Source organism: Eptatretus burgeri, chromosome 15 (genome assembly GCF_056783735.1).
Source record: "Eptatretus burgeri isolate ZD-2024b chromosome 15, Ebu_testis_v1, whole genome shotgun sequence".
Taxonomy (NCBI): Eukaryota; Metazoa; Chordata; class Myxini; order Myxiniformes; family Myxinidae; genus Eptatretus; species Eptatretus burgeri.
Genome location: NC_140975.1, coordinates 1,805,528 through 1,831,100, shown reverse-complemented (window position 1 = coordinate 1,831,100; position 25,573 = coordinate 1,805,528). Strand labels below are relative to the sequence as shown.

The following is a 25,573-nucleotide window of genomic DNA, read 5'->3' as shown; positions in this document are numbered from 1 at the left end:
ATTCTGCCAGAACTACAGAGTTATTTGGCTGAGATGGGAGAACCTGCTAGAAGGACAACAGTCTGCAGCACTTTTTTTTTTTTTTTTTTTTTTTTTTTTTTTTTTGTATACCTTGGTCGAGGCTCGTATGAGAGCTAACACACAACTCACAGCAAGGAGGCATGAGACAAGAGGGGCGGGAGTGGAAGGGACAAAACATTGGGGAACAGACACAGGTGAACTGTGGAAGGGAGAGGGATGGGGATGGGACGGGGAACATGGCGAGGGGAAGATGGACATTAAAGGGACTTTCAGGAAGGAAAGCAGGAGAATTGAAGGAAGTGGGCTTGGGTGGATTATCGGGGGTAGAAAAGATCGAGGATTTGGATGGGGGAAGATAAGAGGTGGTGGTGAACAGCTGTTTTGAAAGCCTGGAGGGAAGAATGGGAAAGAATAGAGTGAGGAAGTTTATTCCAAAGGCGGGAAAAAGAGGAATGAAAGAGTGAAGATGAGCAGTGATTCGTGATTTTGGTAGTTTTACCAGAAGGGGGTTGTTGGCGGACCTTGAGCGCCCTGTGGAAATGTGGTTGGGACAAATCACAGAGAGAGCAGGGGGGCAAGGCTGGAGAGGAGTCGGTAGAAGACAGAAAGACCACCGACCAACCTGCGGTGATTGAGTGAGAGGCCCAAAGACTCAGCTTCATTGCGGGAGATGCCAATGATCTTAAAAGCCCTGGTTTCGACAGCGTGAAGTCGAGAAAGGTGGGAGGCAGGAGCACCAGCCCAGAGGGGAGAGCAGTACTCCATCAGGCTACGGACAAAAGCTTTGTAAGTGGTCAGGAGCTCAAGAGGGCCGAGGAAGGACTTTGCACGACGGAGGATTCCCAGTCGGCGACTGGCTTTTGAGGCAAGGTTGGAAATGTGACTTTCCCAGGAAAGGTCATGGCAGATAGTGAGACCCAGAAGCTTGAAAGAAAAGACTTCTTCCAGAGGATTGTTGAGAAAGTGGATGGGGGGTTTTGTAAACGGTCCTTTCGAAGAGACATAGTGAGAGTGTGAGATTTGTCTGGATTGAAAGACATGTTCCACGTGTTGGACCAGTTTGTGATTTTATCCAGATCTGCAGTGAGCGAAGAAGCTGCTGCTTGCCGGTCTGAGGGATGACAGATGGTACGGCAGAGGGTGGAGTCATCGGCAAAGAGAAATAGAGGATTTTCCAGAGAGTCCGAGAGATCATTGATGAAAACCAGAAAAAGAACAGGGCCCAGAACGCTACCTTGAGGAACTCCAGCCTGCACAGGAAGAGGGGATGAAAGAACTCCATTTAGGGCCACACGTTGACTGCGACAGGAGAGGAAGTCTGCGAGCCATGAGTGGAGATGGCCTTGAATACCATGGGAAGAGAGTTTGGTGAGTAGGGCAGGGTGCCAGACTGTGTCAAAAGCACGTGATATGTCCAGGGATACGGCTCGGATTTCCTGTCTGGCATTGAGGACCTCCATCCATTGATGGGAGAGCAGTAGCAGCATATCTAGGGTAGAGTGACCTGGTCTGAAACCAAATTGATGATTGGAAATCAAGCCATTGGAGAAGAGGAAGGATTTCACAAATCTTCACAAATCTAGGCTTTATAGGAGAGTAGCCAGAAGGAAGCCATTCCTGAGAAAAAGGCACATGACAGCATGCTTGGAGTTTTCAAAAAGGCACATGAAAGACTCAGAGATCATGAGGTAAAAGATTCTGTGGTCTGATGAGACGAAAATTGAACTCTTTGACCTGAATGCAAAGCGCACCGTCTGGTGGAAACTGAGCAGAGTTCATCACACACCGAACATCATCCCTATACTACCGTGAATCATGGTGGTCGCCGTATTGTGCTATGGGGATGCAAGTCAACCAGGGACTGGTTGACTTGTCAGGATAGAGAGAACAATGAATGGAGCCAAATACAGGCAAATCCTTGAGGAGAACCTGCTTGAGAGTGCAAAAGACCTTTGACTGTGGCAAAGATTTACATTCCAACAGGACAGTGACCCTAAGCATATCGCGAAAGCAATACTGGAATGGCTTCAGAACAAGAAGTGGAAAGTCCTTGAGTGTCAGAGCCAAAGCCCAGACTTGAATCCCATTGAGAATCTGATGAAAGGTTTGAAGATTGGTGTTCACCGACACTCCTCATCCAACTACAGAGCTTGAGCAAATCCATAAGGAAGAATGGGAGAACACCCCCAAATCTGGATGTGCAGAGGTGATGTCGACATACCCAAGAACACTCGAAGATGTAATCACTGCCAAAGGAGCTTCAACAAGGTATTAACTCAGAGGGTTGAATACTTATTGACGCAAGACATTTCAGCTTTTCATTTTTCATCAAATTGTAAAAATTTCTAAAAACATGTTTTTCACTGAGTCATTATGGGGCATTATATGTAGATCAGTGACAAATTTTATTTTAAAATTTAATTCATTATAAAATCAGGCTGGAACGCAACAAAATGTAACAAAAGTCAAGGGATGTGAATACTTTCTGAAGGAACTTTAAATATAGTTTTTGGCCATATTTCTCAACGGTGAAGAATCTATTTTAAAATTCTCGGATGCAGATTCGGATCTTTACCAAAATTGAATCACTTCCCCATTGTCACACACCCAACTTGTCCACCAAGTTTCGTCCGAATCCGTCCATAACCTTTTGAGATGACCTGTTGATATATATATATATATATATATATATATATATATATATATATATATATATATATATATATATATATATATATATATATATATATATATATATAGTTTTTGGGCCTGTCTCTCAATGGTGAAGAATCACTTCAAAAATTCCAGGATTCTGGATCCGGATCTTCATCCTGTTCATGGACAAACAAACACAGACAAATAAACAGACAGGTGTGAAAACATAACTTCCGTCGACATTTGGTGGCGGAGGTAATAAATCCCGATTGCTGTGACAAGAGTTAAATTTTAAAACATCAGGTTTACTTTACTTCCCATGATGGTTAACAGAACTTTGTAAAGTTTTTTTATGAAATAAAATGTAATATTTGGATTGTCTGCAGATGCAGACAGACACCGCTCTTCATGGAGATGGGTATACCTGTGTGGAGTGTTACCTTGCTCACCGAATGGAGTGCTAAACAACACGAGGTGACAAGATGGCAGTTTTGCTATCATACAACCTGCATATATTATTTCAGCTCCACATTTCCTCAATGTCATACTCACCAATCTGGTGATGAGGAGAAGGAGGATGAAGAGATTACATTTTGTGCCTCAGTCCTGCACTGCTCCTGGTGCTCTGGGTACTGGGCCAGGGTTACCAAGCACCAGGCCAAAGCAGTCGCAGTCGTGTCATGACCAGCAAACATGAAGGTGTCCACTTCAGCGCGAATTGCATCATCTGGCAGTGGCCGGCCATCTTTATCCTGCATATACAAAAACAAACGACACCTCAGCACCCTTAACTCGATATCACAACCACCACCACCAACACACTTCAGCTCCCTTAACTCAATGTCACAACCACCACCACCACCATCATGCCTCAGCACCTCCACAACTCAATATCATCACCATCTGCACCATTCAGCACCTCCACTCATAGCCAGACATGCCTCCAAACCACACAAGCTACCCAAAAGAACTGAAACGCATCTCATAGCACATGCTGCTCATTAAAACAAGATGATCCATAAAACACAACAACTGCATTCGGACGTGGGGACATGTAGGGACAAATTAAATGTTAGGGTAGGGACATCCTGGACACAGAGACATCCTGTCATGTTCTCCAGATATCCAGCGAGTTGTACAGACACACTTTGTCTGTAATAAACATTGTTTCATTGGTCGTGCAAATCTTGTATATAAATATATCTGTTCAAGACGTCACATATTTATCATGAGTTTTGGAGAGATGTGAAACGATGCCTGCCTGTGAAGCGAGGGTGGAACGGTGCCTGCCTGTGAAGCGAGGATGGAACGGTGCCCGCCGTTGCAGTGAGGGTGGAACGGTGCCCGCCGTTGCAGTGAGGGTGGAACGGTGCCCGCCTGTGCAGCGAGGCTGGAACAGTGCCCGCCCGTGCAGCAAAGGTGGAACGGTGCCCGCCCGTGCAGCGAGGGTGGAACGGTGCCCGCCCGTGCAGCGAGGGTGGAACGGTGCTCGCCTGTGCAGTGAGGGTGGAACGGTGCCCGCCCGTGCAGTGAGGGTGGAACGGTGCCCGCCTGTGCAGCGAGGGTGCAATGATGCCTATCTGTGCAGCGAGGGTGCAATGATGCCTACCTGTGCAGTGAGGGTGCAATGATGCCTTCCTGTGCAGCGAGGGTGCAATGATGCCTACCTGTGCATCGAGGGTGCAATGATGCCTTCCTGTGCAGCGAAGGTGCAATGATGCCTTCCTGTGCAGCAAGGTTGCAATGATGCCTATGTGTGCAGCGAGGGTGCAATGATGCCTACGTGTGCAGCGAGGTTGCAATGATGTCCACCTGTACAGCGAGGAGGATGTCCAGAAAATCGAGCCGTTTATTCGTTTTCATTTGTTCATTTCCATCAACTTCTTGCCCCCCATTCACTCTTCCTGGAGATTGCATGGCAGCAAGCTCTCTCTGCCGCTCCCGTATCACATCGTCTGCACGTCCAGGAAAATAGGGCCAGGACAAGATGAATGAGAGAAGTAAGAAGTTGAAAACACATTGATCTTCATGGCACAACTAGAGGGGGAGAACTCGGTAGAGTGCAAAACCTCCGCCGTCAATACTGCTGGGTTACTTAGGTGAACCTGATATCCTATTCATTGTAGGTCAAAACGGATCAGACTCTACTGAACCACGCTTGAATAAACAAAACTAGATCGACGCGCATGTAGAAATGCCAAAAAAAAATCGAAATTTTTTTGAAAAAAAAGTTGCAAAATTTCTGAGTTTTTTTTTTTTTTTCTCTAACAATTTTTTTGGGGTTGGAAATCACTTAAAACATGTAGAAACGCAAAAAAAAAAAATTCAAATATTTTTCAAATAAAATCGAAATTTTTTTTGAAAAAAAGTTGCAAAATTGTTTTTTTTAGGGGGGGTGGGGGGGTTGGAAATGACTTAAAAAATGTAGAAATGCAAAAACAAAAATTCAAATATTTTTTTCAAAATGGCCACCATAGCGGCCATATTGGACTTTGGACCAAGTCCAAAATCTAATCGCATGATCCTTGGACCATACCTAATCCCCCCACCAAGTTTCGTCGAAATCCGTCCAGGAGTTTTTCCGTAATACTGTTCACAAACAAACAAACAAACCAACAGACAGGGGTCAAAACAGTAACCTCCGTCCATCTTCGATGGCGGAGGTTAATAATAACACACGTCACCACATGAAGCGACCAGTTTGGGAGTGAACTTGTAACTTTGGAAAAGTTTACTCGAGCAACAATCTTGGAGGGTCGTTTTAGATCGTGGGATTATCATCAATGACATCTCTCTTTGAATAATGGTTGGCCCGAGAAAAGAGTGTGTGTGTGTGTGTGTGTGTGTGTGTGTGTGTGTGTGTGTGTGTGTGTGTGTGTGTGTGTGTGTGTGTGTGTGTGTGTGTGTGTGTGTGTGTGTGTGTGTGTGTGTGTGTGTGTGTGTGTGTGTGTGTGTGTGTGTGTGTGTTATAACTTTGTCTTTTCTCAGGACAACCATTATTTAAAGAAAGATGTAGGGATGGTTTCACATGATCATTTCTTGTGACAATCCCAACCTAGTTTACATACTTTTTGGAGTAACATCCCTCCCTTCGTCCTTTTACATTTTAGAAATGTTTTTATTTATTGTATTCCACACCTGTAAAGCCTACGTCATCTGGCTTTGAGCTTGCGGATCATTAGTGTTCGAGGCACAGGTAATGGGTTTTTTTGTATCCATAGTCGAGGTCTGTGGAAGAGCTGGACCACTGAATGGATCAGGATGTAACGGAACAAAATGAACAGTTGAAATAGGGAGGAACACTAATAGTGGTGTTAAAGAGAAAGATAGAGGGAGACTTGGACAAACAATGGGCATGGGAAGGAATAGGGGGCAGGAAAGGACAAGATGGATACAAACGGAAGTTCACAGAAGGGGAAAAGAGCTGAAATTTTGAAGGAGAAGTGCTTGGAGTGGGTGGGGTTAACGAGGGGAGAAAATATCATGGTTTTGGATTGGGTGCGATCTGAGATGGTGGTGAACAGCTGTCTTGAAAACCTGGAGTGAAGGATGAGATTGAAGAGGATGTGGAAGTTTGTTCCATGGGTGAGGAAAAAAAAAATAGAGAGGAAAAATGAGTGGAGGTGAGCAATGATCATGGATTTAGATAGTTTCATCAGAAGGGTGTTGACAATGGACAGTGTGTGTGCCCTGCAGAAACTGGAGGGGGGGGGCAGAGCATGGAAAGAACAGAGGGTGCAAGACCAGACAGGAGGCGGAAGAAGACAGAGACCATCGTCCTTTTGGCAATGGTGAAGTGATAAAACCACAGACTCAGCTTTGAGATTCGTGGGAGATTCCAATAATCTTAAAGGCCTTGGTTTCCACGGTGTCAAGCTGAGCAAGATGTGAGTCAGGGGAGTCAACCCAGAGGGGAGAGCAGTACTCCATCAAGCTGTGAATGAAGGCCTTGTAGGTGGATGGGAGTTCTGGTGTGCCAAGGAAGGACGATGTATGACTGAGGATGCCCAGTCGGCAACTGGCTTTGGAGGCCATCTTTGAAATGTGGTTTTCCCAAGACAGATCATGGCTGATAGTGAGACCCAGGAGTTTGACAACTTCCTGAAGAGAATTACAAAGAAATTCGAGAGGAGGATTTGCCCAGTGGTCCTTTTGGAGAGAGATAGTGAGTGTGAGATATATCAGGAATGAAAGACATTCCAAGCAGCTTGTGATCTTTTTTTCAAGGATTGAAGAGAGGGAAGAGGCTGCAGCCTGCCTGTCTGAACAATGAGGGATGTCATTGCAGAGTATGGAGTCATCAGCAAATAGATAAAGAGGATTTTCCAGTCAGAGAGATCATCGATGAATATCAGGAATAAGACTGGGACCAGAACACTGCCTTTGGGTACTCCAGCCTCGACAGGGAGTGAAGATGAAAGGGTTCTGTTGAGAGCCACACGTTGGTTACGAGAGTGGAGGAAGTCAGCAATCCAAGAGTGGAGTTAGCCTTGGATGCCAAAGGCAAGGCACCACCACCCCTAAAGGACTTACAAAATGGCTTCAAAAGGCCAAAGACAGTTTAGAGAGCAAGGTGAGATGCCAGACTGTATCAAAATCTCGAGATATGTCCAGAGATGGTCCTGATCTCATGAATGATATTGTATGCCTCCATTATTGTTGGGTGAGTATAAGAAACAGCATGTCCAGGGTAGAGTGACCTGGTCCAAATCCAAATTGATGATCTGAGAAGAGGAAGGATTTCACATCAACTGCGATGATGGATTCCATGTCCTTGCTGATGATTGGAAGTAAGCAAATTGGTCTGAGGTTAAGGGTATCCATTTTTACACCTTTTTACTCCATGCACAAGAAGCAAAGAGCATGGTGAAGTAATTGGTTCATGTTCATCTTTCTAATCAGTTTATGATCGAGGAACAGCTTCTTTAAATTGAATGTTACAAGTAGGGTGAATATACTGATTCTGGCTCACTTTTCCCCATGTAAATGAATGGGGGATTTTCAGCGATTCATTTTTTTTTCCCTAATAAGTAAACCCCCTTTTTATCCCAAGGTATATTTATTTGTCTCCCCTTTTAACCTAGGGACACTTTTTTTCAAATAACCAATGCAATAAGATAAAGATTTGTTCAAATAGTAAAGTAGTACTGTGATTTGTTAAAGGTGATTCTAAAGAAATATCTGAAACATGTTAGCCTAGGGACACTCTTTTTCAAATAACCAATGCATATTGTTTAGCTCACTCATTGAACCTATAAAGATTTGTTCATTCTCAAATTCCTTCAATCGTTTAATTTTCTTTGCACAATAATCCCCATCTAAAATATTTAAAAACAAAACATTTGAATCTTTATATTTTTTAAGATACCCCTTTTGTGCCATTACGAAATCATAAACTTCTCTTAATGCTCTTGTTTGACCACCTCCTGAGCCACATATCATTTTGAGATTATAGTAAATTGTTTTTCCATTGTTCAATCGATAACCATCAAAGTTTTCAGTCCATTCAAGGATATTTATTTTTTTCTTTACATCCTCTAACTTGCTACTTTTTAAATTGATTTGCTTATTTGTTTTATTATTTCTTGATTTCTTTGTTTCTAAAAGTTATTGATTTCTTTATTACATATTTCTTTATTCCCTTTAACCTCTTATCAATCTGATCACCATACTTATAAGCATATGCCTTTGTTCTCAATCCAATAAACTCACTCATTACTTTTCCACCCAACACATCCTTAAACTTACCAATAACCTTTTCATTCTTTTTGGAAAATAACTCACTCTTCTCACTAAAATTACTTGTATCATATACTCCAATATTTTTCTTCATATCTTTATAAACATCATCAGTTTTTATATCTAGGATAAAACTATCAGTGTCCATATACAACAATTAAACATTTTCACCATACTCTTTCTTTAAGCAATTATACAAATAATCATACATCAATATCTTTAATAAATCAAGAACTTCTGTTCCAATATAAATTGGTTTATCCATTACAATACTTTCCTTTTCCATATGAATAGCAGAAAAGTTCTCTGAAAAAACCTCTTCTCTCTTCAAACTTGGTTTATTTATCAATCTAGAAGCTTCTTTCCAAGATGTTGCAAATCTAATGTTTTGCCTGTTTCTAACATTCTCCATTGTCTTTCCAAAGACAGCATTATTCATCAATTTATAGAATTCCCCTTCAAATTTTACTTTTGTATTTGTTCTCATATCTGTATTGAATTTAATATACTTTTTCATCCAAGGACTTTGTTTAAATTTTAAAACTCTATGAATTTTAGCGACTCTCAATCCTCTCAAAAACTGTTTCAAGCTTCTCTGATGCTAAACATATCCCTCTTTATCATAGAATGTTGTTAATAACTTTTCTGTTGATTTGCCTTTAATATTAAAACTTTTATGATAATCACTTAACCCTTCTTTCTTTGGGGTTTCTTTCTCAGATGCAAAAGGAAGGTCTTTATGCTTATTATGAAGATCACTTGGGTACCTCAAATCAACTTCAAAATAATAACCTTCTTCCTCATTCAATTCCTCTTGAGAAGAAATAACAATATTCATCAAAGCCTTTTCATAATCCTTTTCTTCCACCCACTCTAATTTACCATAAGGCAGAGATTGAGACATTGCCCATCCATACAAATTATTAGCATCAAAATAAATCAAATAATTACTATCTTTTGCACTATCATAATTTGGAAGATATTTATTATTTGCTTTAGCATATCTTTTTGAACATACTTGTGATATTCCACCTCTCTTAGAGTTCTCAATCATCAAAAGCATATCTACATCACTGATTAAATCTATGTCTTGTTTTGTCATTTTCAACATTGCTCTCCAAGCTAAACCAGGAGCTGTGAAATAGTGGGCAGGATCTAAATCATAACCATTTTATTATGACAGAGTGATCTAAAAGCTTCAAACACATCAGCTAACAATAAAACATATGTTTTTAGATACAAATCATGATATTCTCCAAGGTTCTTTATCTTAAATATTTTCCAAATTTCTTGTGCATGTTTATATTCCTTATCACTTATCTCTTCTTCAAAAAGGTTATTACAGAAACTTTCTTTTGAAGGAAGTTGTGTTTCTTTAAATCTCATAAATGAATCCATATAATCATAAGGATAAATTCCCTTAGTTGTAAGAATTTTCTCTTTACTTTGAATTTCATTCCTTGTTTGAATTTCCTCTCTAGTTAGAATTTCCTCTTTAATCAGAATTTCATCTTTAATCAGAATTTCCTCTTTAGTTAGAATTTCATTCATTGTTTGAATTTTCTTTTATAATTAGAATTTCATCTTCAGTTAGAATTTCTTCATTAATTTCCTCATTAATTAGAATATCCTCTTCACTTTGAATTCTCTCTTTAATCTGAATTTCCTCTTTAGTTAGAATTTCCTCTTTTGGAAAGAATGAATTAAGATTTGGAAAAGACCCTGTGGAGCTTAGATTTGATGCTGGGTCGGCTCGTGGTGTTCCCATAAACTTGTAAGAATCTAGAAACCTAATACGAGTTAAAGGTTTTGTGGATATCATTTTTGTAAATGAAATATACTTTTGACTTGTGTTTGTTATGGCAGAAATATTCCCTGGTGTTTTTGAAAGTTCATTTATAAATAGATGTGTATCATAGTTGGCGCTGTTGTGAAGAAAGATTGGAATAAAAGAAGGAAATTTATAATTAAGTTTACAACAGGAATGAGCGTGACCTCTATATTTACCAGTAAGATGACAACAATCCCTAACTTTAGACTCCTCAATTTTCTCCTCACAAATATGACAGATATTGTTCTTTCTAAATTCTAATTTTTCTTCTTCGGTTAATTTCATCGGTTCATTTGTTTCTTTCATTAATTTAGTTAGTCTTATACAATCCTTTTCTAATCGTTTTACAAACTCTGGTGAAGCTTTTTTTCCACTATAATGTTCAAGTTTATTACACTTTTCTCCAACAGATGATTTGATCTAATAACAGAAACCACAAGGAATATGTTTTTGATATTTATTTGTATGTGATTCTTTTGGATGAGGAGAAGCAGTATTTATCTTTTTTAGGATACATTCAAAATCAGCGTATATCACAAATGGGTGCATGATAGATTTATTATAATCTTCAAAATAAATCTTTTCACCAGGTTTAGGCATTGTAATTGCAGCTGATTTATGATTACTACAATATTTTGAATGTTGTTCTAATCGTTCTTTTGTATGAAATGAATTAAGACATCGCTTACAAGGATATATTTTGTTTGCTGTTCTGAATACCTGAGAAGAGATTAATCTTGATTAATTGATGTATGTATGTATAATGATTATTATTGATGTATGTATAATGTGAATTCTTTCCAACACTAAAATATAAAAGATCAATGTGTGTTTTTTCATTTTTATAGTTGTTTGAAATTTTTAATATTTGAACTTTGTTTGTATCCGTTAATCCATATACATTAATAGAAAGATTATTCTTTTTCTCAAATTTAGGAATATCTGTTAGTGGCATTGGGAATTTAAAATCTTTAATGCCCAAGGTATTCTCATATTTCATATATTGTTTTACTCTTTCTGAATTACAATTTGGTGGATGTAAGTGAGCAAGAACAGACCAGAGAAAACATTTATTATCATTGTTCTGAATATTAACAACTGCCTTCTTTAGTTTTATTTCTTTTGGTAATTCAATATAAGAAGAAGCTTGAATAGGGTTTGATTTTAGAATGTGTATATCTAAAAAGATGATTTTTTTAATATGAAATCCACTTCCTACCACTGTATTATCAACATCCTCCTCTTGTCTTGATAGTTCTTCATAAACCCCACTATTCAAAAAATCTTGAAATGATGTTATAAAATGAAGATCTGTTCTCATATAAGGAGTTTGTTCTTCATCTTGTCTTTTCATATTCATTTTCACTCCCATATAAAACTTTAAAGTTTTCATTTCTTTTAATGTCTTTCTAATAACTTTTTCAACATCAGGTTTCACTATTTCAATTGATTCAGCTATTGATGATGGACCGGGTTCTCCAAATTGAAAAATCCTTATTTTTATGTGCCCTTTAAATGCCCCATCAGTGTTTTCAATATAATAGTCTCCCTTTACTTTAAACTCATTTTTCTTGTGTTTTTGTGATTGAAGATGTCTATTATAACTACTCTTCAAAACATCCTTTGAGCAGATATCACAATGTTTTCTTTCCAACTCAAGAGGAGATATTTGATGACATAGATTAAATGTATGTTTGTTGGTTTGAAGGTGTTTTTTATAATATTTATATTCGTGATTACAAACATCGCAGTACGTTGTATTCACCATATTTATATAATAAAACTTTGCTTAAACTAAAATTTTCTTGATGAAAATTTCGTTTAATTTATAGGTGAATCTGTGCTTAAAACCATTTTATCTTCCAACTTTTTTCACTTAATAAATACAATGTTTCAAGACACAAAAGACAAGTTTCAATCAATCTCTTCATTTGTAAAAGATACTGAGAAATATGTCAAGGAGGTAAAATTGAACAAAGATAAATATAACAATTATTGGATAAAAACAATTATGGTGGATAAGATGAGTTCTTCAATTTCCTTCAGTGGAAGGGCTTTTAGTATACCTGGAAGAACATCAATTAAAGTATCTCTAACAAAAGTTTCTCCTCTCCTTCTGGCAATATATTCAAAACTAGAAAAAGCAATGAAACAAGAAAAAGTATCAAAAAATAAAAACCTTATGGTTGAAGCTTTAGAAAGAAAAGATAAGACCATCTGTAATATGCAAGGAAAAATTTGTATTTTTTTCAACAACCCTAAAGATGTAAATCCTGATGAAACAAAGGATGTTAATATATCAGGTGAAATGACATTTCGTTCAATAGTAGTTAAGGATCATTTTAAAATTACCTTTCATATAAAAAATGTTGTAGTTGAATCTGGTAATGAAAAAAAGTATATAGATATCGATGGTAATATTATTAAATATGAGTCAATATGCAACTGAAAGTAAAGATGAATTTCAGTTTAAGTAAAGTTTTACTTTATAAATATGCTCGACTTTCCTGATTCTCCATATGACAAATTTGAGAATTTTCCTGCGTGTGAAAGACGGGGATTAAACACAGAGTCAAAAGCCTATAAACAATGTATATTCTGTGATTATCTTCTAATTAATGATAATAAAAAATTTTAAAAGGAAAATAATTCTTATAGATTAACACCAAAAATGAATTACTTTACAAGATTGATTAGAGAAATGAATGTAAAGTATGAGGGTGATAACACACCTTTCCTTACAAGGGAAGAAACTGAACGTATTAGAGAAATGTTCAAAGGATTGTTGTTATATATTATTCATGGATGTGATATTCAGGGAAATATCAACACAAGATATTGCATAAATAAAATAATGGATTATCTTGAAATTAAACCTGAACTTTGGATAAAATATAGAGTTTCTAAAAAAGCCAATAATAAATGAAATAACCTGTTTTCCAAATAAATATATGAATGATTTTTTACCCATTTGGGAAAAATAAGATAAAATTTAACAATCATAAAAATCTTCCAAATTCATTAAGATGTCTCATAGTTGGTTCAAGCGGATGTGGAAAAACCTGCTTACTTTTGAAGATGCTCCTGACTCCCAACTTTTTAGATTATGATAATTTAATAATTTTCACAAAGTCAAGTTTGCAACCAGAGTATCAACTACTCTCACAAGGTTTTAATGCTGGTCTTCAAAAAGAAGATATAATCGGTTTATGTAAACTTCAAAAAAACCTAAATAATTATAACGTTGAAGATATAATTCAACTATTTTGTGATACACAGAGATGTAAAAAGAAATCAAAACCGATAACTTGTATTCTTAGTGATAATACGGATGATATACCGTCTCCCCAAGATTTGCATAAATCAAAAAAAACCTCGTTATCTTTGATGATTGTGTTCATGAGAGAAACCAAACGGTAATGGACAGCTACTACACAAGAGGGAGACATTCTTCTTGTAATTCTATTTATCTTAGTCAATCGTACTTTCAATTTCCTTGTCGTTCCATCAGAAACAATGCTAATACTTTTATTTTATTCAAGTTAAATTCAATAGATATAAATAATTTTTGGAGAGATAATTGTTCTACATTATGTAGTAAAAAGGAATTTGGGAATTACATGAAGCACACAACTGAAAAATATAAATATATTGTTGTGAAACAAGATGAGATATTAAGGGATATTTTGTTGTTTTATAAACAATTACATATATAAATGACAACTATTATTATAAATCTTGTGGGTAAATCTGCTTCTGGAAAAAACTTTCATAAATCAAGGTTCTTGTGTAGTACAAATGAGAATATTGTAAATTTACTTAAAAAAACACCCTGTGATACGCATTGTATCAACAACAACTAGAGCAATAAGACCTGAAGAAGTAAAAGGTGAAGATTATCACTATATTTCAGTGGAGGAACATATGCGATTGAGGAATGAAGGTCAAATATTTGAGAAGGTTTCTCTTGGTACAACAAAATATTCACATTGTAAGAGTGAGTTCAGGAAACTAAAATCTGGTGGTCTTGGGATATTAGAAACTAATCCAGAAGGAACGAGACAAATTATTAAACATCTGAGCGGAGTGAAGATTTTATCATTCGGTTTTGATGTTGATGAAGAAACTCAATGCAAACGTATGAAAAGCAGAGATGCAAGTATTAGTGAGGAAGAAATTACAACTCGTATTAATGTTAATAAAGAATTTGATGAAATATTTAAAGAAAAGGATTTATTTGAACACATCTACTTGGATGATGAAGAAAAGGAAAATTTCCCTGTTGATCTTTACAATTCATTAAATGATATTTTCCAATAAATAAATGGATGCGAACGAAAGAGCAAGAAGATTGAGGGAACATCAAGAGTTGGTTTCAAAAGTTGTAAAACAACAGGAAGACAGAAAGAAGAAACGCAGACAAAAACTAACGGGTGAAGAAGCATTTGAAAGAAAACAAGATAACTTTTTTAAACCACTTTTAAAAACTTCCCAAGAAAAAATAATAGATGTTTCCACAGTTTCCACAATAAAATATACTCATAGAAAGCTCCAAATATTAAAAGATTTCAGTCACATGACGGAGGAAGAATTAGAGCATATAGGAGAATTAGAATATGATGATGAAGGATTATTTCAACAACTGGAAGAGATGAATTGACCCCCTGATTATATTGTGAATGCTCTTCAAAACAATGAATATTCAGGGGATTCAAAAACCAAAGCAGGACTCATTCCAACAGAACAACCAGCAATATTTCATCTTGTTCAAGAAAAGGTATTGATATTTAATGATGAATTAAGGTTCTTGAGTTCTGCTCAACCTCCTGTCAAACTAACTGCGAGATTAATGTTTCTTCTCACAAAAGATGGAAGACAAGGTTCAACTGTGAGGGATGAATCAAAGTATATTGATAAACCATTGGATATGAAAAATAATGATGATAAAGTATATATTGATCTGCTGAACTCTGTTGATTATAGGGTTATTCTTTCTGGTAAAAGAAGGAAGAATGAGAAGGAGAAACACATTATTCAGGCTTTAAGTATCCTTGGTTCAGGTGTTAGTTTTCTTCCAAATGACCCCTCACAATTAGTTAATAGACTGTTATTGTTGTTAGGCAGTAAGAAGGCTGGAAATAACAATTGTTTTAATGAAGCATCAGCCATTTTAGACCAGTTGATGAACATGAAAATAATTAATAAATATCAATATAAAGACATTTTATCTCATTAAATAAGATGAGAAGCACAATCTTTAGTTTCAATTTCACAACAAGCGACCACACATCTTCATTCCCATACCCACTACAACTTGACACAACAAAAGAATATGAGGCATCTTTATTGTCCATGGAAACTTATAATACCTTATTTAATATAACCGAGAAAAATGACAAGTTTAGTTATAATCCGGGAAGTGTATACAAAACGACAACAGTCTCACCTGGAGCATATGAGATTTCTCAAATATCTTCCGAAATTGCTCGTCTTATGAAAGAACAGGGTGATGAACCAAAAAATATTGTTATAGACATTCAAAAACATACTTCAAAATCAACGATTAAAGTTAAAAATAACTACAAGGTTGATTTCACAATTGATAATTCATTTAGAGAGTTATTGGGTTTCTCCTCAAAAATGATTGAAACGAATGGGATGTTTTACAGTGATAATGTCATTAAAATATCCTCAGGCATAAATTCGGTATTAATTCACTGTGATTTGATTGATGGTGCTTATAATGATGGAATAAGAACAAATGCAATATTTTCATTCAGTGCATACTCGACCCCAATTGGTTATAAATTCAGTATGGAACCAAAAAAATTGGTTTATCTCCCTGTGTCAGGAAAAAACATACACAGAGTAAATTTTAGGATAACCGACCAAGATAATCGTATGATTTCTTTTAATGGGGAAGTTATATCCATCAGAATTCATCTTCGTGAAGTTTTCCAATAAATAAATACGATGGTTATTGTGAGGAAACACGAGTTCGGAAAATATAAAATAATTACAGGGATGTTCCTTTCCCCATACTACAAGGGTGAAGGTATGTATGTTGGTAGAGGATACTATAAACCTAAGAGACAAAGGGGTGTCGGACATCAATTTAGAGGAGATGGGATAATTGATACTCTAATGGGTATCGGTTCAACTATTCTTAAACATAAAGACCTAATTGGTTCAACTGCTTCTGCTGTGGGAAATGTAGCAGGTGCTGTTAAGAGCATAAAAGATGCCCAAAAGGAATCTCATAAATTACAAGCAATTAAAGAAATTAAAAAAGGTAAAACTCAGTTGTCTCCCCAAGAACGACAGAAAATAATTAAAATACTTGGGTCAGGGTTTCAAAAGTTTTAACATCTTTTTTCCTAAATAAATTCAAGTACGGAAGCAATTGATAGTATCTATGATTTGGATGATACCATTGTTATCTCAAACTCCACTAAAAAAAGAGGATTACTTCAAGGTAAATGCAATAACTGGAACAGACTGGAATGCAAATGGTACAAAAAGTTTTGAAATAAATAATCAACAAACCTATTTGAATCTATCCGAAAGTTTCTTGTTGTGTAAATTTAAATTAACTAAGGCTGGGAATAACACAAACGCTACACTCGTAAATGATTTCTTCTGGAAAATGTTTGATAGTGTTCGTTTGTACATTGGAACACAAGAAGTTGAAGCGGTTGATTATGTCTCTGCTGTATCTGAAATGATGAAATTTACACTATATACATTTAGTGATAGAATGGGAAAGGGGGCTGTCGAAGGTTTTATTCCTGATATGTCAACGGGAACAACCACAGACCCTGGATATACTCAAAGGAAAGGAACGTATACTGATGATACAAAAGCAGTTAATAGTTTTACTGTGGCAGTTCCTCTTAAAAGGTATATTTGGATTTTGTGATCATGATAAAGTTCTGTATGGTCTTAAAATTAGATTTCAACTACAAAGAAATGATAATGAAAATAGGTTACTTTTTGGTGTTGCTGGTGCTTTTGGTGATCAGAATAAATTTGTAATTGAGGAAATGAGTTGGTATATTAGTGAATATACTCTGAATCTTAAAACAGAAGAGATGTTGAATAGAAGACTTAACTCAAAGAAACCACTCAGTGTATCATACCTCAAAAGAAGATGTCAACACGTTAAACTCAACCAAACTACTTACACGTGGAATTTGGGTGTTCTGGAAGGAAAGCCACGATATCTGTGGATCATTTTAAAAAAGCCAGATGGCGATACTGCGACTGATAAGAATAATGCATTGAGCGATAATGCCAAGGTGAAACAACTTCGCGTTTCTCGAGATGGAACGTTTTATCCACGAGATAGATTGGAAATTAATTGGGAAAAAAATGATTTTGCTGAAGCATACAAGTCTTACCAAAAGGTGTGTAAAAGTAATGGAAATACAGAACCTATTTTGGATATGACAGCATTTAAAAGTTTGTATACAATCTATGCGTTTGACCTGAGTGCTCAAAAGGAAACTATAAAGTCTAATCGAGTGGATACTTCCCTATACATTGAAAGAGGAGAGAGTGAAGAAGTTGATACATATTGTTTGCTTTTGGAAGAAACAGAATTGCAGATTAATACAGATAATGGTGTTATGATTAGTCTCACATAATTTTTTGTTAAATAAATGAGTGGCATAGTACCAACTGGGGTATATGTTAATCAAATCAATCTTCATAAACTATCATCTTGTGTTCAAAGTCAAAAGCCTTGTACGATTAACGTTCATACAATTCAGAGAAAAGGAGCAGTAAGAATTGATGTTTTGCTCACAAGAGAACAGGTTAAAATCTTGAATGATACTGGCTCACTTAAAATTAAAATGACAAAACCAATGTTGAAAAAATATTCAATAAGAGAGACGAGTAGAGGATTTCTCCCATTTCTAATTCCTTTATTTGCTGGTTTAAGTGCAATTGGAGCATTTACGGGTGGTATTTCAACAGCGGTGAAAACTGCCAATGAAAGGAAAGCTCAACTCCAGGTTCAAAAAGAATTGGAAAGAAATAACAAAGAGTTGGAGAAACAAATTAGTGGAAGTGGTGTAATTGTAGATTTTGCTGAAAAACTTGAAGGTCTGCCTGATAAAGCGAGATTGTTAGTTGGAGATATGCTTTCTTCTATCGCACAAGCAGGTGTAAAATTAATTAAAAGAGGTAATGAATTATATCTTTCTAATAAATAAATGCGCATTGATGAGTGCTTTAAAGAATTTGGAAAGAATACATCAAATTTACAACTTGTCAAATATTGTAAGAAATTAAAAATTCATAATATGGTTATTTGTGTGAGAGATGAATTAACAAATGTGCCTAAACATACACAGAATATTATTATGAACTTTGAAGATAATAATGGGAACGGTTCTCATTGGGTTTGTATTTTTATTAGTCAAGACAAATATTATTTTGATAGTTTTGGTCTTCCACCACCTGTTGAAGTCATAAAATTCTTACAGAATGGTGTTTATCAAATATTTCAAGTCCAATAATTAAATTCCAAGTGTTGTGGTCAATTATGTCTATTTGTGTTATTTCAACTCAACAAAAATAAAAAATTTTATGACATTATTTTTAATCTAATATAAATGACATGTTGGTAAAGATGGTTCTATCTTTGGTGTATCCCAAGAACTGGATATTGATTTATCAAATTATTACACAAAGGCACAGGCTGAACGACATAAATATAATACTGTATAACCAAAAATATTACTATGAAAAATGCTTATATAAGTTAAAAAATTATGCACGCCCGACTGATGCAAATGACATGGTGAGATTAAGCGATTTATCACAATATATATCCTTGAATAAAACGGCCGTGTATTCCAAAGATACAGAAGTGTTGATTTTTATCTCCAGGTCATACAGAATTCACAGTTCGAATTAAAATAAATTTTTATCGAAAAGGGCGTATCGTTTATATGAGAATAGTACAATGGGGGTATGATATGAATGATTTAGGGTATAATTGGTCATTTAAAATTGATCTAGAAGACCTGGAACAATTAAATCAGTCTCGTAAGGAAGAATATTATCCACTTGGTATGGAGAATGAGTTTTGTGGAGCCACGATTAGTAAACAACAAATAAAAGAATTTAATAAGGGTAAATATAATAATGGTTTTGCCCTGGTTTATATCATGAAAACAGAAAAAACAGGTTTATATATAATAAGTAAGGAAATACAAAATTATTTAACTATGGGAAGATGGGGAGGTGTTTCATGCCACAATATTATTCTAACATATATTTCTAATACATAAATGACAGCAAGAAGGCTTCAAGAAAATTATCATTTCTGTGTCCAAGCATACCTTCAAGAAAAGGGTATTCGGTATTTTAATAAATATGTTCTACAACATAAGAATGAGGTATTTTCAATAAAAGATTGGCATTATGCTGATGTTGATAAACTGACAACTTTAGATTTAATTAGAATGTTAAATAATGAAAAAATTATGAAGTTAAGAAAAGGTAAGGCTCTTTTAGAAATTCAAAAGAAATTTTATTGGTTTTCTGTTGTAAAAAAATTTATTTTGGATACAGGAATAACAAGAAATCCTGATGAATATATGTATGATATTCTATGGGGTGTAAGTGATTCAAGGATAGTAAGGGATGAGAAAGGAGTTGAACAAGAGGAAAAGGAGGAAAGAGAGAAGAAAGAGAAGGAGGAAAGAGAGAAGAAAGAGAAGGAGGAGAGGGAGAACTGAGAGAAGAGAGAGAGGGAGGAAAGAGAGAAGAGATAGAGGGAGGAGAGGGAGGAAAGAGAGAGAATGAATAAATATCAAAATATGGAAACCAGTGAGATTAAAAAAAGATTGTGGGTATTACAGAAAATAACTCAACCCACCGAGGAGGAAAACAACGAATTGACAATTATATTTGCAATATTTTCGACAAGACTATTGACATCGACAAGATATTCATTTTTATTCAAGTTTTTCATTTTTTTCTTAAATAAATGGAGGAGAGAGAGAAGGCATTTCTCAGGATTCTTTATGTTTTAAAAATTAAGATTCAAATGTGCATGTTGGAAACTAAAAAGGTTTTTGCACTCTGCAGGAATTTTTCTCATAAATAAATGAGTTATTGTCTCAAATGTAAAAAGAAAACTAATACTAAAAATATTTCATATATTAAAAGTAAAAATAATAGGGTTATACAAAAAGGTATATGTTCGGTGTGTGGTTCAAAAAAAAATCAATTTATCTCCAAACACAAACTCGGAGGAGATATACAAAAGTTTTTATCAGGAAGTAAATTTACAACTACTGGAATACCAGGGGAATTACATCTACCAGGGTATGCTTTCTGTGGTCCAGGCACAAACTTGGATGAAAGATTAGATGAGACAGACAATCCTAAATCATCGAGTAAACCCATCAATAGAGTTGATGAAGTGTGCATGAGATACGATATTGATTATGGGAATACCACAACTTTGGAAGAAAAGCATGAAGCCGATAGAGAAATGTTGTATAATTTGTCTCTGATACAAAATCCAACCTTGAGAGAAAAAGTTGATAGGTTCATCGTGAAGAAGATGATCAGTGCTAAATTTAAACTTGGACTTGGAAATTCAAAAAACTTATAGGCTCTAATGATGTCATTAAGACTGAAGAGCAATTAGCTGATGAATTACATAAACTAATATTCACAAAGTTTCGTAGAAAGGTTTATTCCAAGGAAGTTGATTATATCTGGTCCGCTGATTTGATTGAACTCAATAATGATAACGGGTACAAGTATGCTTTAACTGTTATTGATTTGAAGAGTAGATATGCATGGGTTGTCCCTTTAAAAAACAAAACAGGTAATACTCTTATGTTAGCCTTTCAACAGTTATTTAATAAAAGTAAGAGAAAACCTAAAAAATTGTGGACTGATGAAGGTCGAGAGTTTTATAACAAGACATTTCTGAATTTTCTAAAAAATAACAGTATTACATTATACAGTACCTTTAATGAAGGGAAGGCCGTTGTTGTTGAACGTTTTAATCGTACCTTAAAAGAGAGACTATATAAAAAATTCACAGAACTCGGTTCACAACAATGGTCATCTTTTATTCAGGAGATTGTGGATAAGTATAATGACACGATTCACACGTCAACGAATATGAAACCATCAGAAACATTTACAAAATTAAAATATGAAAAAGAGATTAATGTCAGAAAACCTAAGTTCAAAGTTGGTGATATCGGAAGAATATATAGGTGGAAATCTCATTTTGAAAAGGTTATATTAAACGATGGACGAACAAACTTTTAAAAATTGTTTATGTAATAGATACGGTTCCTTGGACTTATAAGATATATGATTTAGAAGGGGAAGAGATTTTAGGTTCATTTTATTCACAGGAATTACAAAAGACAAAACTAAGCAGATAATACCCATGGGAGCAATGGGTTGGTCCTTCTCTCCCTCCTACTATACACCGTTGTGGACACTCGAGGGCCAAGTCCTAGGTGTATAACAGTATATAATGTTTGTCAAGGGGGACGTTCTTAGATCTGTGAACCCCAAACACAGAATCCTCAACTGAATAGTCATGGCTTAACTTTTATTTGTTGGTGTGTGTGTGTGTGTGTGTGTGTGTGTGTGTGTGTGTGTCCCAACCCTCACATTCAAAATCTTAACCCCAACCCTCACATTCAAAATCTCAACCCCAACCCCCAAACCCTCACCCAACACAATGTCTTTTTCAAAATGAGATTTCCACCTATATATTTTTTTTACGTTTTTTTTTCTCTTCCAATTGTGTCTTTTAAGGCTTTCAGGTTTGATGATGTAGAAAGGGGGATTAAGCCTGCACTTTCTTCCCAGAACTAACAATATATATTTTTTATGTTTTTTTCTCTTCTTCCAATTCTGTCTTTTAAGGCTTTCAGGTTTGATGACATTGAGAGGGGGAGTAAGAACTTTCTTGATAGGTTTAGATCCCAAAGAGTGGAAGCATTTCAAGTCTCCAAAATAAACCCAACTTTCCAAGTCTCCAAGGTATAACCACATTCCTGTTGAGTTTCCAAGATACGTATCACATTGTGAGTTATCAAGCCAGAACCTACATTTCAAGTCTCCAAAAATATAACCATCTATCCAAGACTCCAAGGTAGAATCACAATTTCCAGAAATATTGTGGGTTTCAGTGATAGATCTCACATAGTATAACTGTGGATCATCAAGGAAAACTCCATTTTTCCAATTTTTATGGGTTTCAGTGATAGATCTCACATAGTATAACTGTGGATCATCAAGGAAATCTCCATTTTTCCAATTTTTATGGGTTTCAGTGATAGATCTCATATAGTATAACTGTGGATCATCAAAGAAAACTCCATTTTTCCAATTTTTATGGGTTTCAGTGATAGATCTCACATAGTATAACTGTGGATCATCAAGGAAAACTCCATTTTTCCAATTTTTATGGGTTTCAGTGATAGATCTCACATAGTATAACTGTGGATCATCAAGGAAAATTCCATTTTTCCAATTTTTATGGGTTTCAGTGATAGATCTCACATAGTATAACTGTGGATCATCAAGGAAAACTCCATTTTTCAAAATGTCTGAAATTTGTGAGTCTCCAAGGTAAAACTTGTATTTCTGGCTCATCAAGGTATAACTTGTTCAGGGGGTATTGTCTTGATAACTCACAATGAGTACTATTGTTGCAAAACTTTTTTTCAGGACTTTGCTGGTCTCCAAGGTATAACTCTTTGTTTGGGTCATCAAGGACGAACTCGTTCTGTGGGTCTTGGTCGCTCATAAGGTCTTCAACCAAGCCAACAATTTCGCCCCAAGTTGTAGCAAAAGCAGTATTTTCATTTCGTATTTCAGATACAATTTCCTGTGAGAGAAAATAATAATGTATTAATCAAGTGATTAATTATTAAATGAGTATGCTTCAATCAAAGTTTGAAAATAGGAACATAAAATCTTACCTCAACAGATAAGAGGTTTGAATCCAGTTCATCAACTTGAAGGTTTAGTTCCATACAAGTAGTCGATCTCCAAGGAACCCCAAAGTCATCCCTCTCAAGGTCTAGCTCGTTCTGTGGGTCTTGGTCGCTCACAAGGTCTTCAACCAAGCCAACAATTTCGCCCAAAGTTGTGGCAAAATCGGTATTTTCAGATACATTTTCCTGTGAGAGAAAATAATAATGTATTAATTAAGTTATTTAATTATTAAATGAGTCGATGCTTAAATCAAACTGAAAATAGGGAAATAAAATCTTACCTCAATGGATAAGAGGTTTGAATCCAGTTCATCAACTTGAAGGTTTAGTTCCATACAAGTCGGAGAGTTCCAGGCAAGCACACAGCACACCATTGCCAGCAAAAAAATGTTTAAAATGGAGCCTGGGCTTGAGCCTTTTATAGGGAAAAACTGGTGGGTGTGGTTTCCTTTGGAAATTCCCTGGGCAAGCCCAGGCAAGCCTTCGTTGGGAAATTTTTCAAAACCATAACATTCTAGAATTTTCTAGTGATTTCTTTGTGAGTCAGAGATGAACTGGAAATGATGTAAGAGTAGGCGGGGCTTAGCAAAAGTGGGCGGGGCTTAGGAAAAGTGGGCGTGGTTTATAAAAACACATAATGGGATGTGGGCGGGGCTTATGAAAAATGGGTGGGGCTTAGGAAAAGTGGGCGTGGCTTATAAACATCTCATGGAGGGTGGGCGGGGCTTATGAAAAGTGGGCGTGGCTTAACAAAAATAACCTGTGGCTCAGGAGGTGGTCAAACAAGAACATTAAGAGAAGTTTATCATTTCGTTATGTCACAAAAGGGGTATCTTAAAAAATATAAAGATTCAAATGTTTTGTTTTTAAATATTTTAGATGGGGATTATTGTGCAAAGAAAATTAAACGATTGAAGGAATTTGAGAATGAACAAATCTTTATAGGTTCAATGAGTGAGCTAAACAATATGCATTGGTTATTTGAAAAAGAGTGTCCCTTGGCTTACATGTTTCAGATATTTCTTTAGAATTACATTTAACAAATCACATTATTACTTTACTACTTGAACAAATCTTTATCTTATTGCATTGGTTATTTGAAAAAAAGTGTCCCTTGGTTAAAAGGGGAGACAAATAAATATACCTTGGGATAAAAAGGGGGTTTACTTTTTAGGGGAAAAAAAATGAATTGCTGAAAACCCCCCATTCATTTACATGGGGAAAAGTGAGCCAGAATCAGTATATTCACCATGCTTTTGAACACGAATCGCAACGTGAATAGGATGACAGATTTGTCGTTTTACCATACCTTGGCTCTAAATTCGTACCAACTGCACGTGTACAGAGAGGAGTGAGATAATATTTAACCTCCGCCATCTTCGAAGATGGATGGAGGTTACTGTTTTCACCCCTTTCTGTTTGTTATCTTGCCAAAACGAAGTTTTTGCAAGATATGTTAGTCAGCTTGTATGTTTTTTTTTGTTTTTTTTTTGTTTGTTTGTTTGTTTGTTTGTTTGTCTGTAATCACTTATAAAAAATTCTGCAGAGCACAGTTATCATTGGAAATTTTTGTAACTTTGCATATCAGATGCCTATAAAGGTCACTTTCAGTGCACAAAATTTTAAAGGTCAAGGTCAAAGGTCAAGGTCACTTTGTCGCAAATCAGCGGAGTCGACGAAACCCTTATTTTTTGAGTAATTTTGATCGGATTGTCTTCAAACTTCATGGGAATATAGTTCATGGTCTGGCGCTCACCTGATTAATTTTTGGTGGCGATTGGCCTTGACCTTCTTGGTTAGCGCCTGAGGTCAAACATATTTGACCCCAAGGTCAAATTTTCAAGTCTTAGAAACCATATCGTGTAGTACCTCAAATTGAACACATCGATGAGTGCTTTCTAGATATGTCAAGCTTGAGACATTATGACATCATTTGGTGACGTTATGAGGCAAACGCATATTTTTCATGGTTACTCTGTAGAACGATTCTCATCGGAATCTCTTGTAGGCAGATATTCCTCAAGGAGTCGCTCCTGGTGGATAGCAGCTCTGTTCACCTCAGTGTGACCTTAAATAAGTCACACGTGGTCACCTTTTGGCAAGATACGGGTCACCCTGCGGGTGACATTGTTTTTATTTGTTTGTTTGTTTGTGTGTTTGTTTGTTTGTTTGTTTGTGAACAGTATTACGGAAAAACTCCTCGACGGATTTCGACGAAACTTGGTGGGGGGGTTAGGTATGGTCCAAGAATCATGCCATTACATTTTAGACTTGGTCCCCCCCCCCCAAAAAAATTGTTAGAGAAAAAATATTTTTTTGCATTTCTACA

The 25,573-nt window shown here is 35.9% G+C and overlaps 1 protein-coding gene and 1 long non-coding RNA gene across 7 annotated transcripts in view; one reads left to right on the top strand and one right to left on the bottom strand.

The window, feature by feature from the left end:
- LOC147011303 (cytochrome P450 4B1-like) overlaps positions 1–25,573 on the bottom strand; it is an 85,184-nt gene that overhangs the window by 27,250 nt on the left and 32,361 nt on the right. For 3 of the 5 annotated variants that reach the window (XM_085857156.1, XM_085857160.1, XM_085857157.1), the window contains 2 exons: positions 4,489–4,631; positions 3,229–3,428 (listed from right to left, as the gene is read on the bottom strand). In XM_085857156.1, the coding sequence (XP_085713282.1) occupies positions 3,229–3,428; positions 4,489–4,631 (343 nt within the window). Of the gene's footprint in view, positions 1–3,228; positions 3,429–4,488; positions 4,632–22,723; positions 23,136–23,229; positions 23,431–25,573 lie in introns of those variants that run through there. The other 2 variants (XM_085857159.1, XM_085857161.1) reach the window with 2 other exon arrangements.
- The window catches only part of LOC147011305 (uncharacterized), a 54,373-nt gene that overhangs the window by 6,842 nt on the left and 21,958 nt on the right, over positions 1–25,573 (top strand). The gene's annotated exons all lie outside the window — the stretch shown is intronic.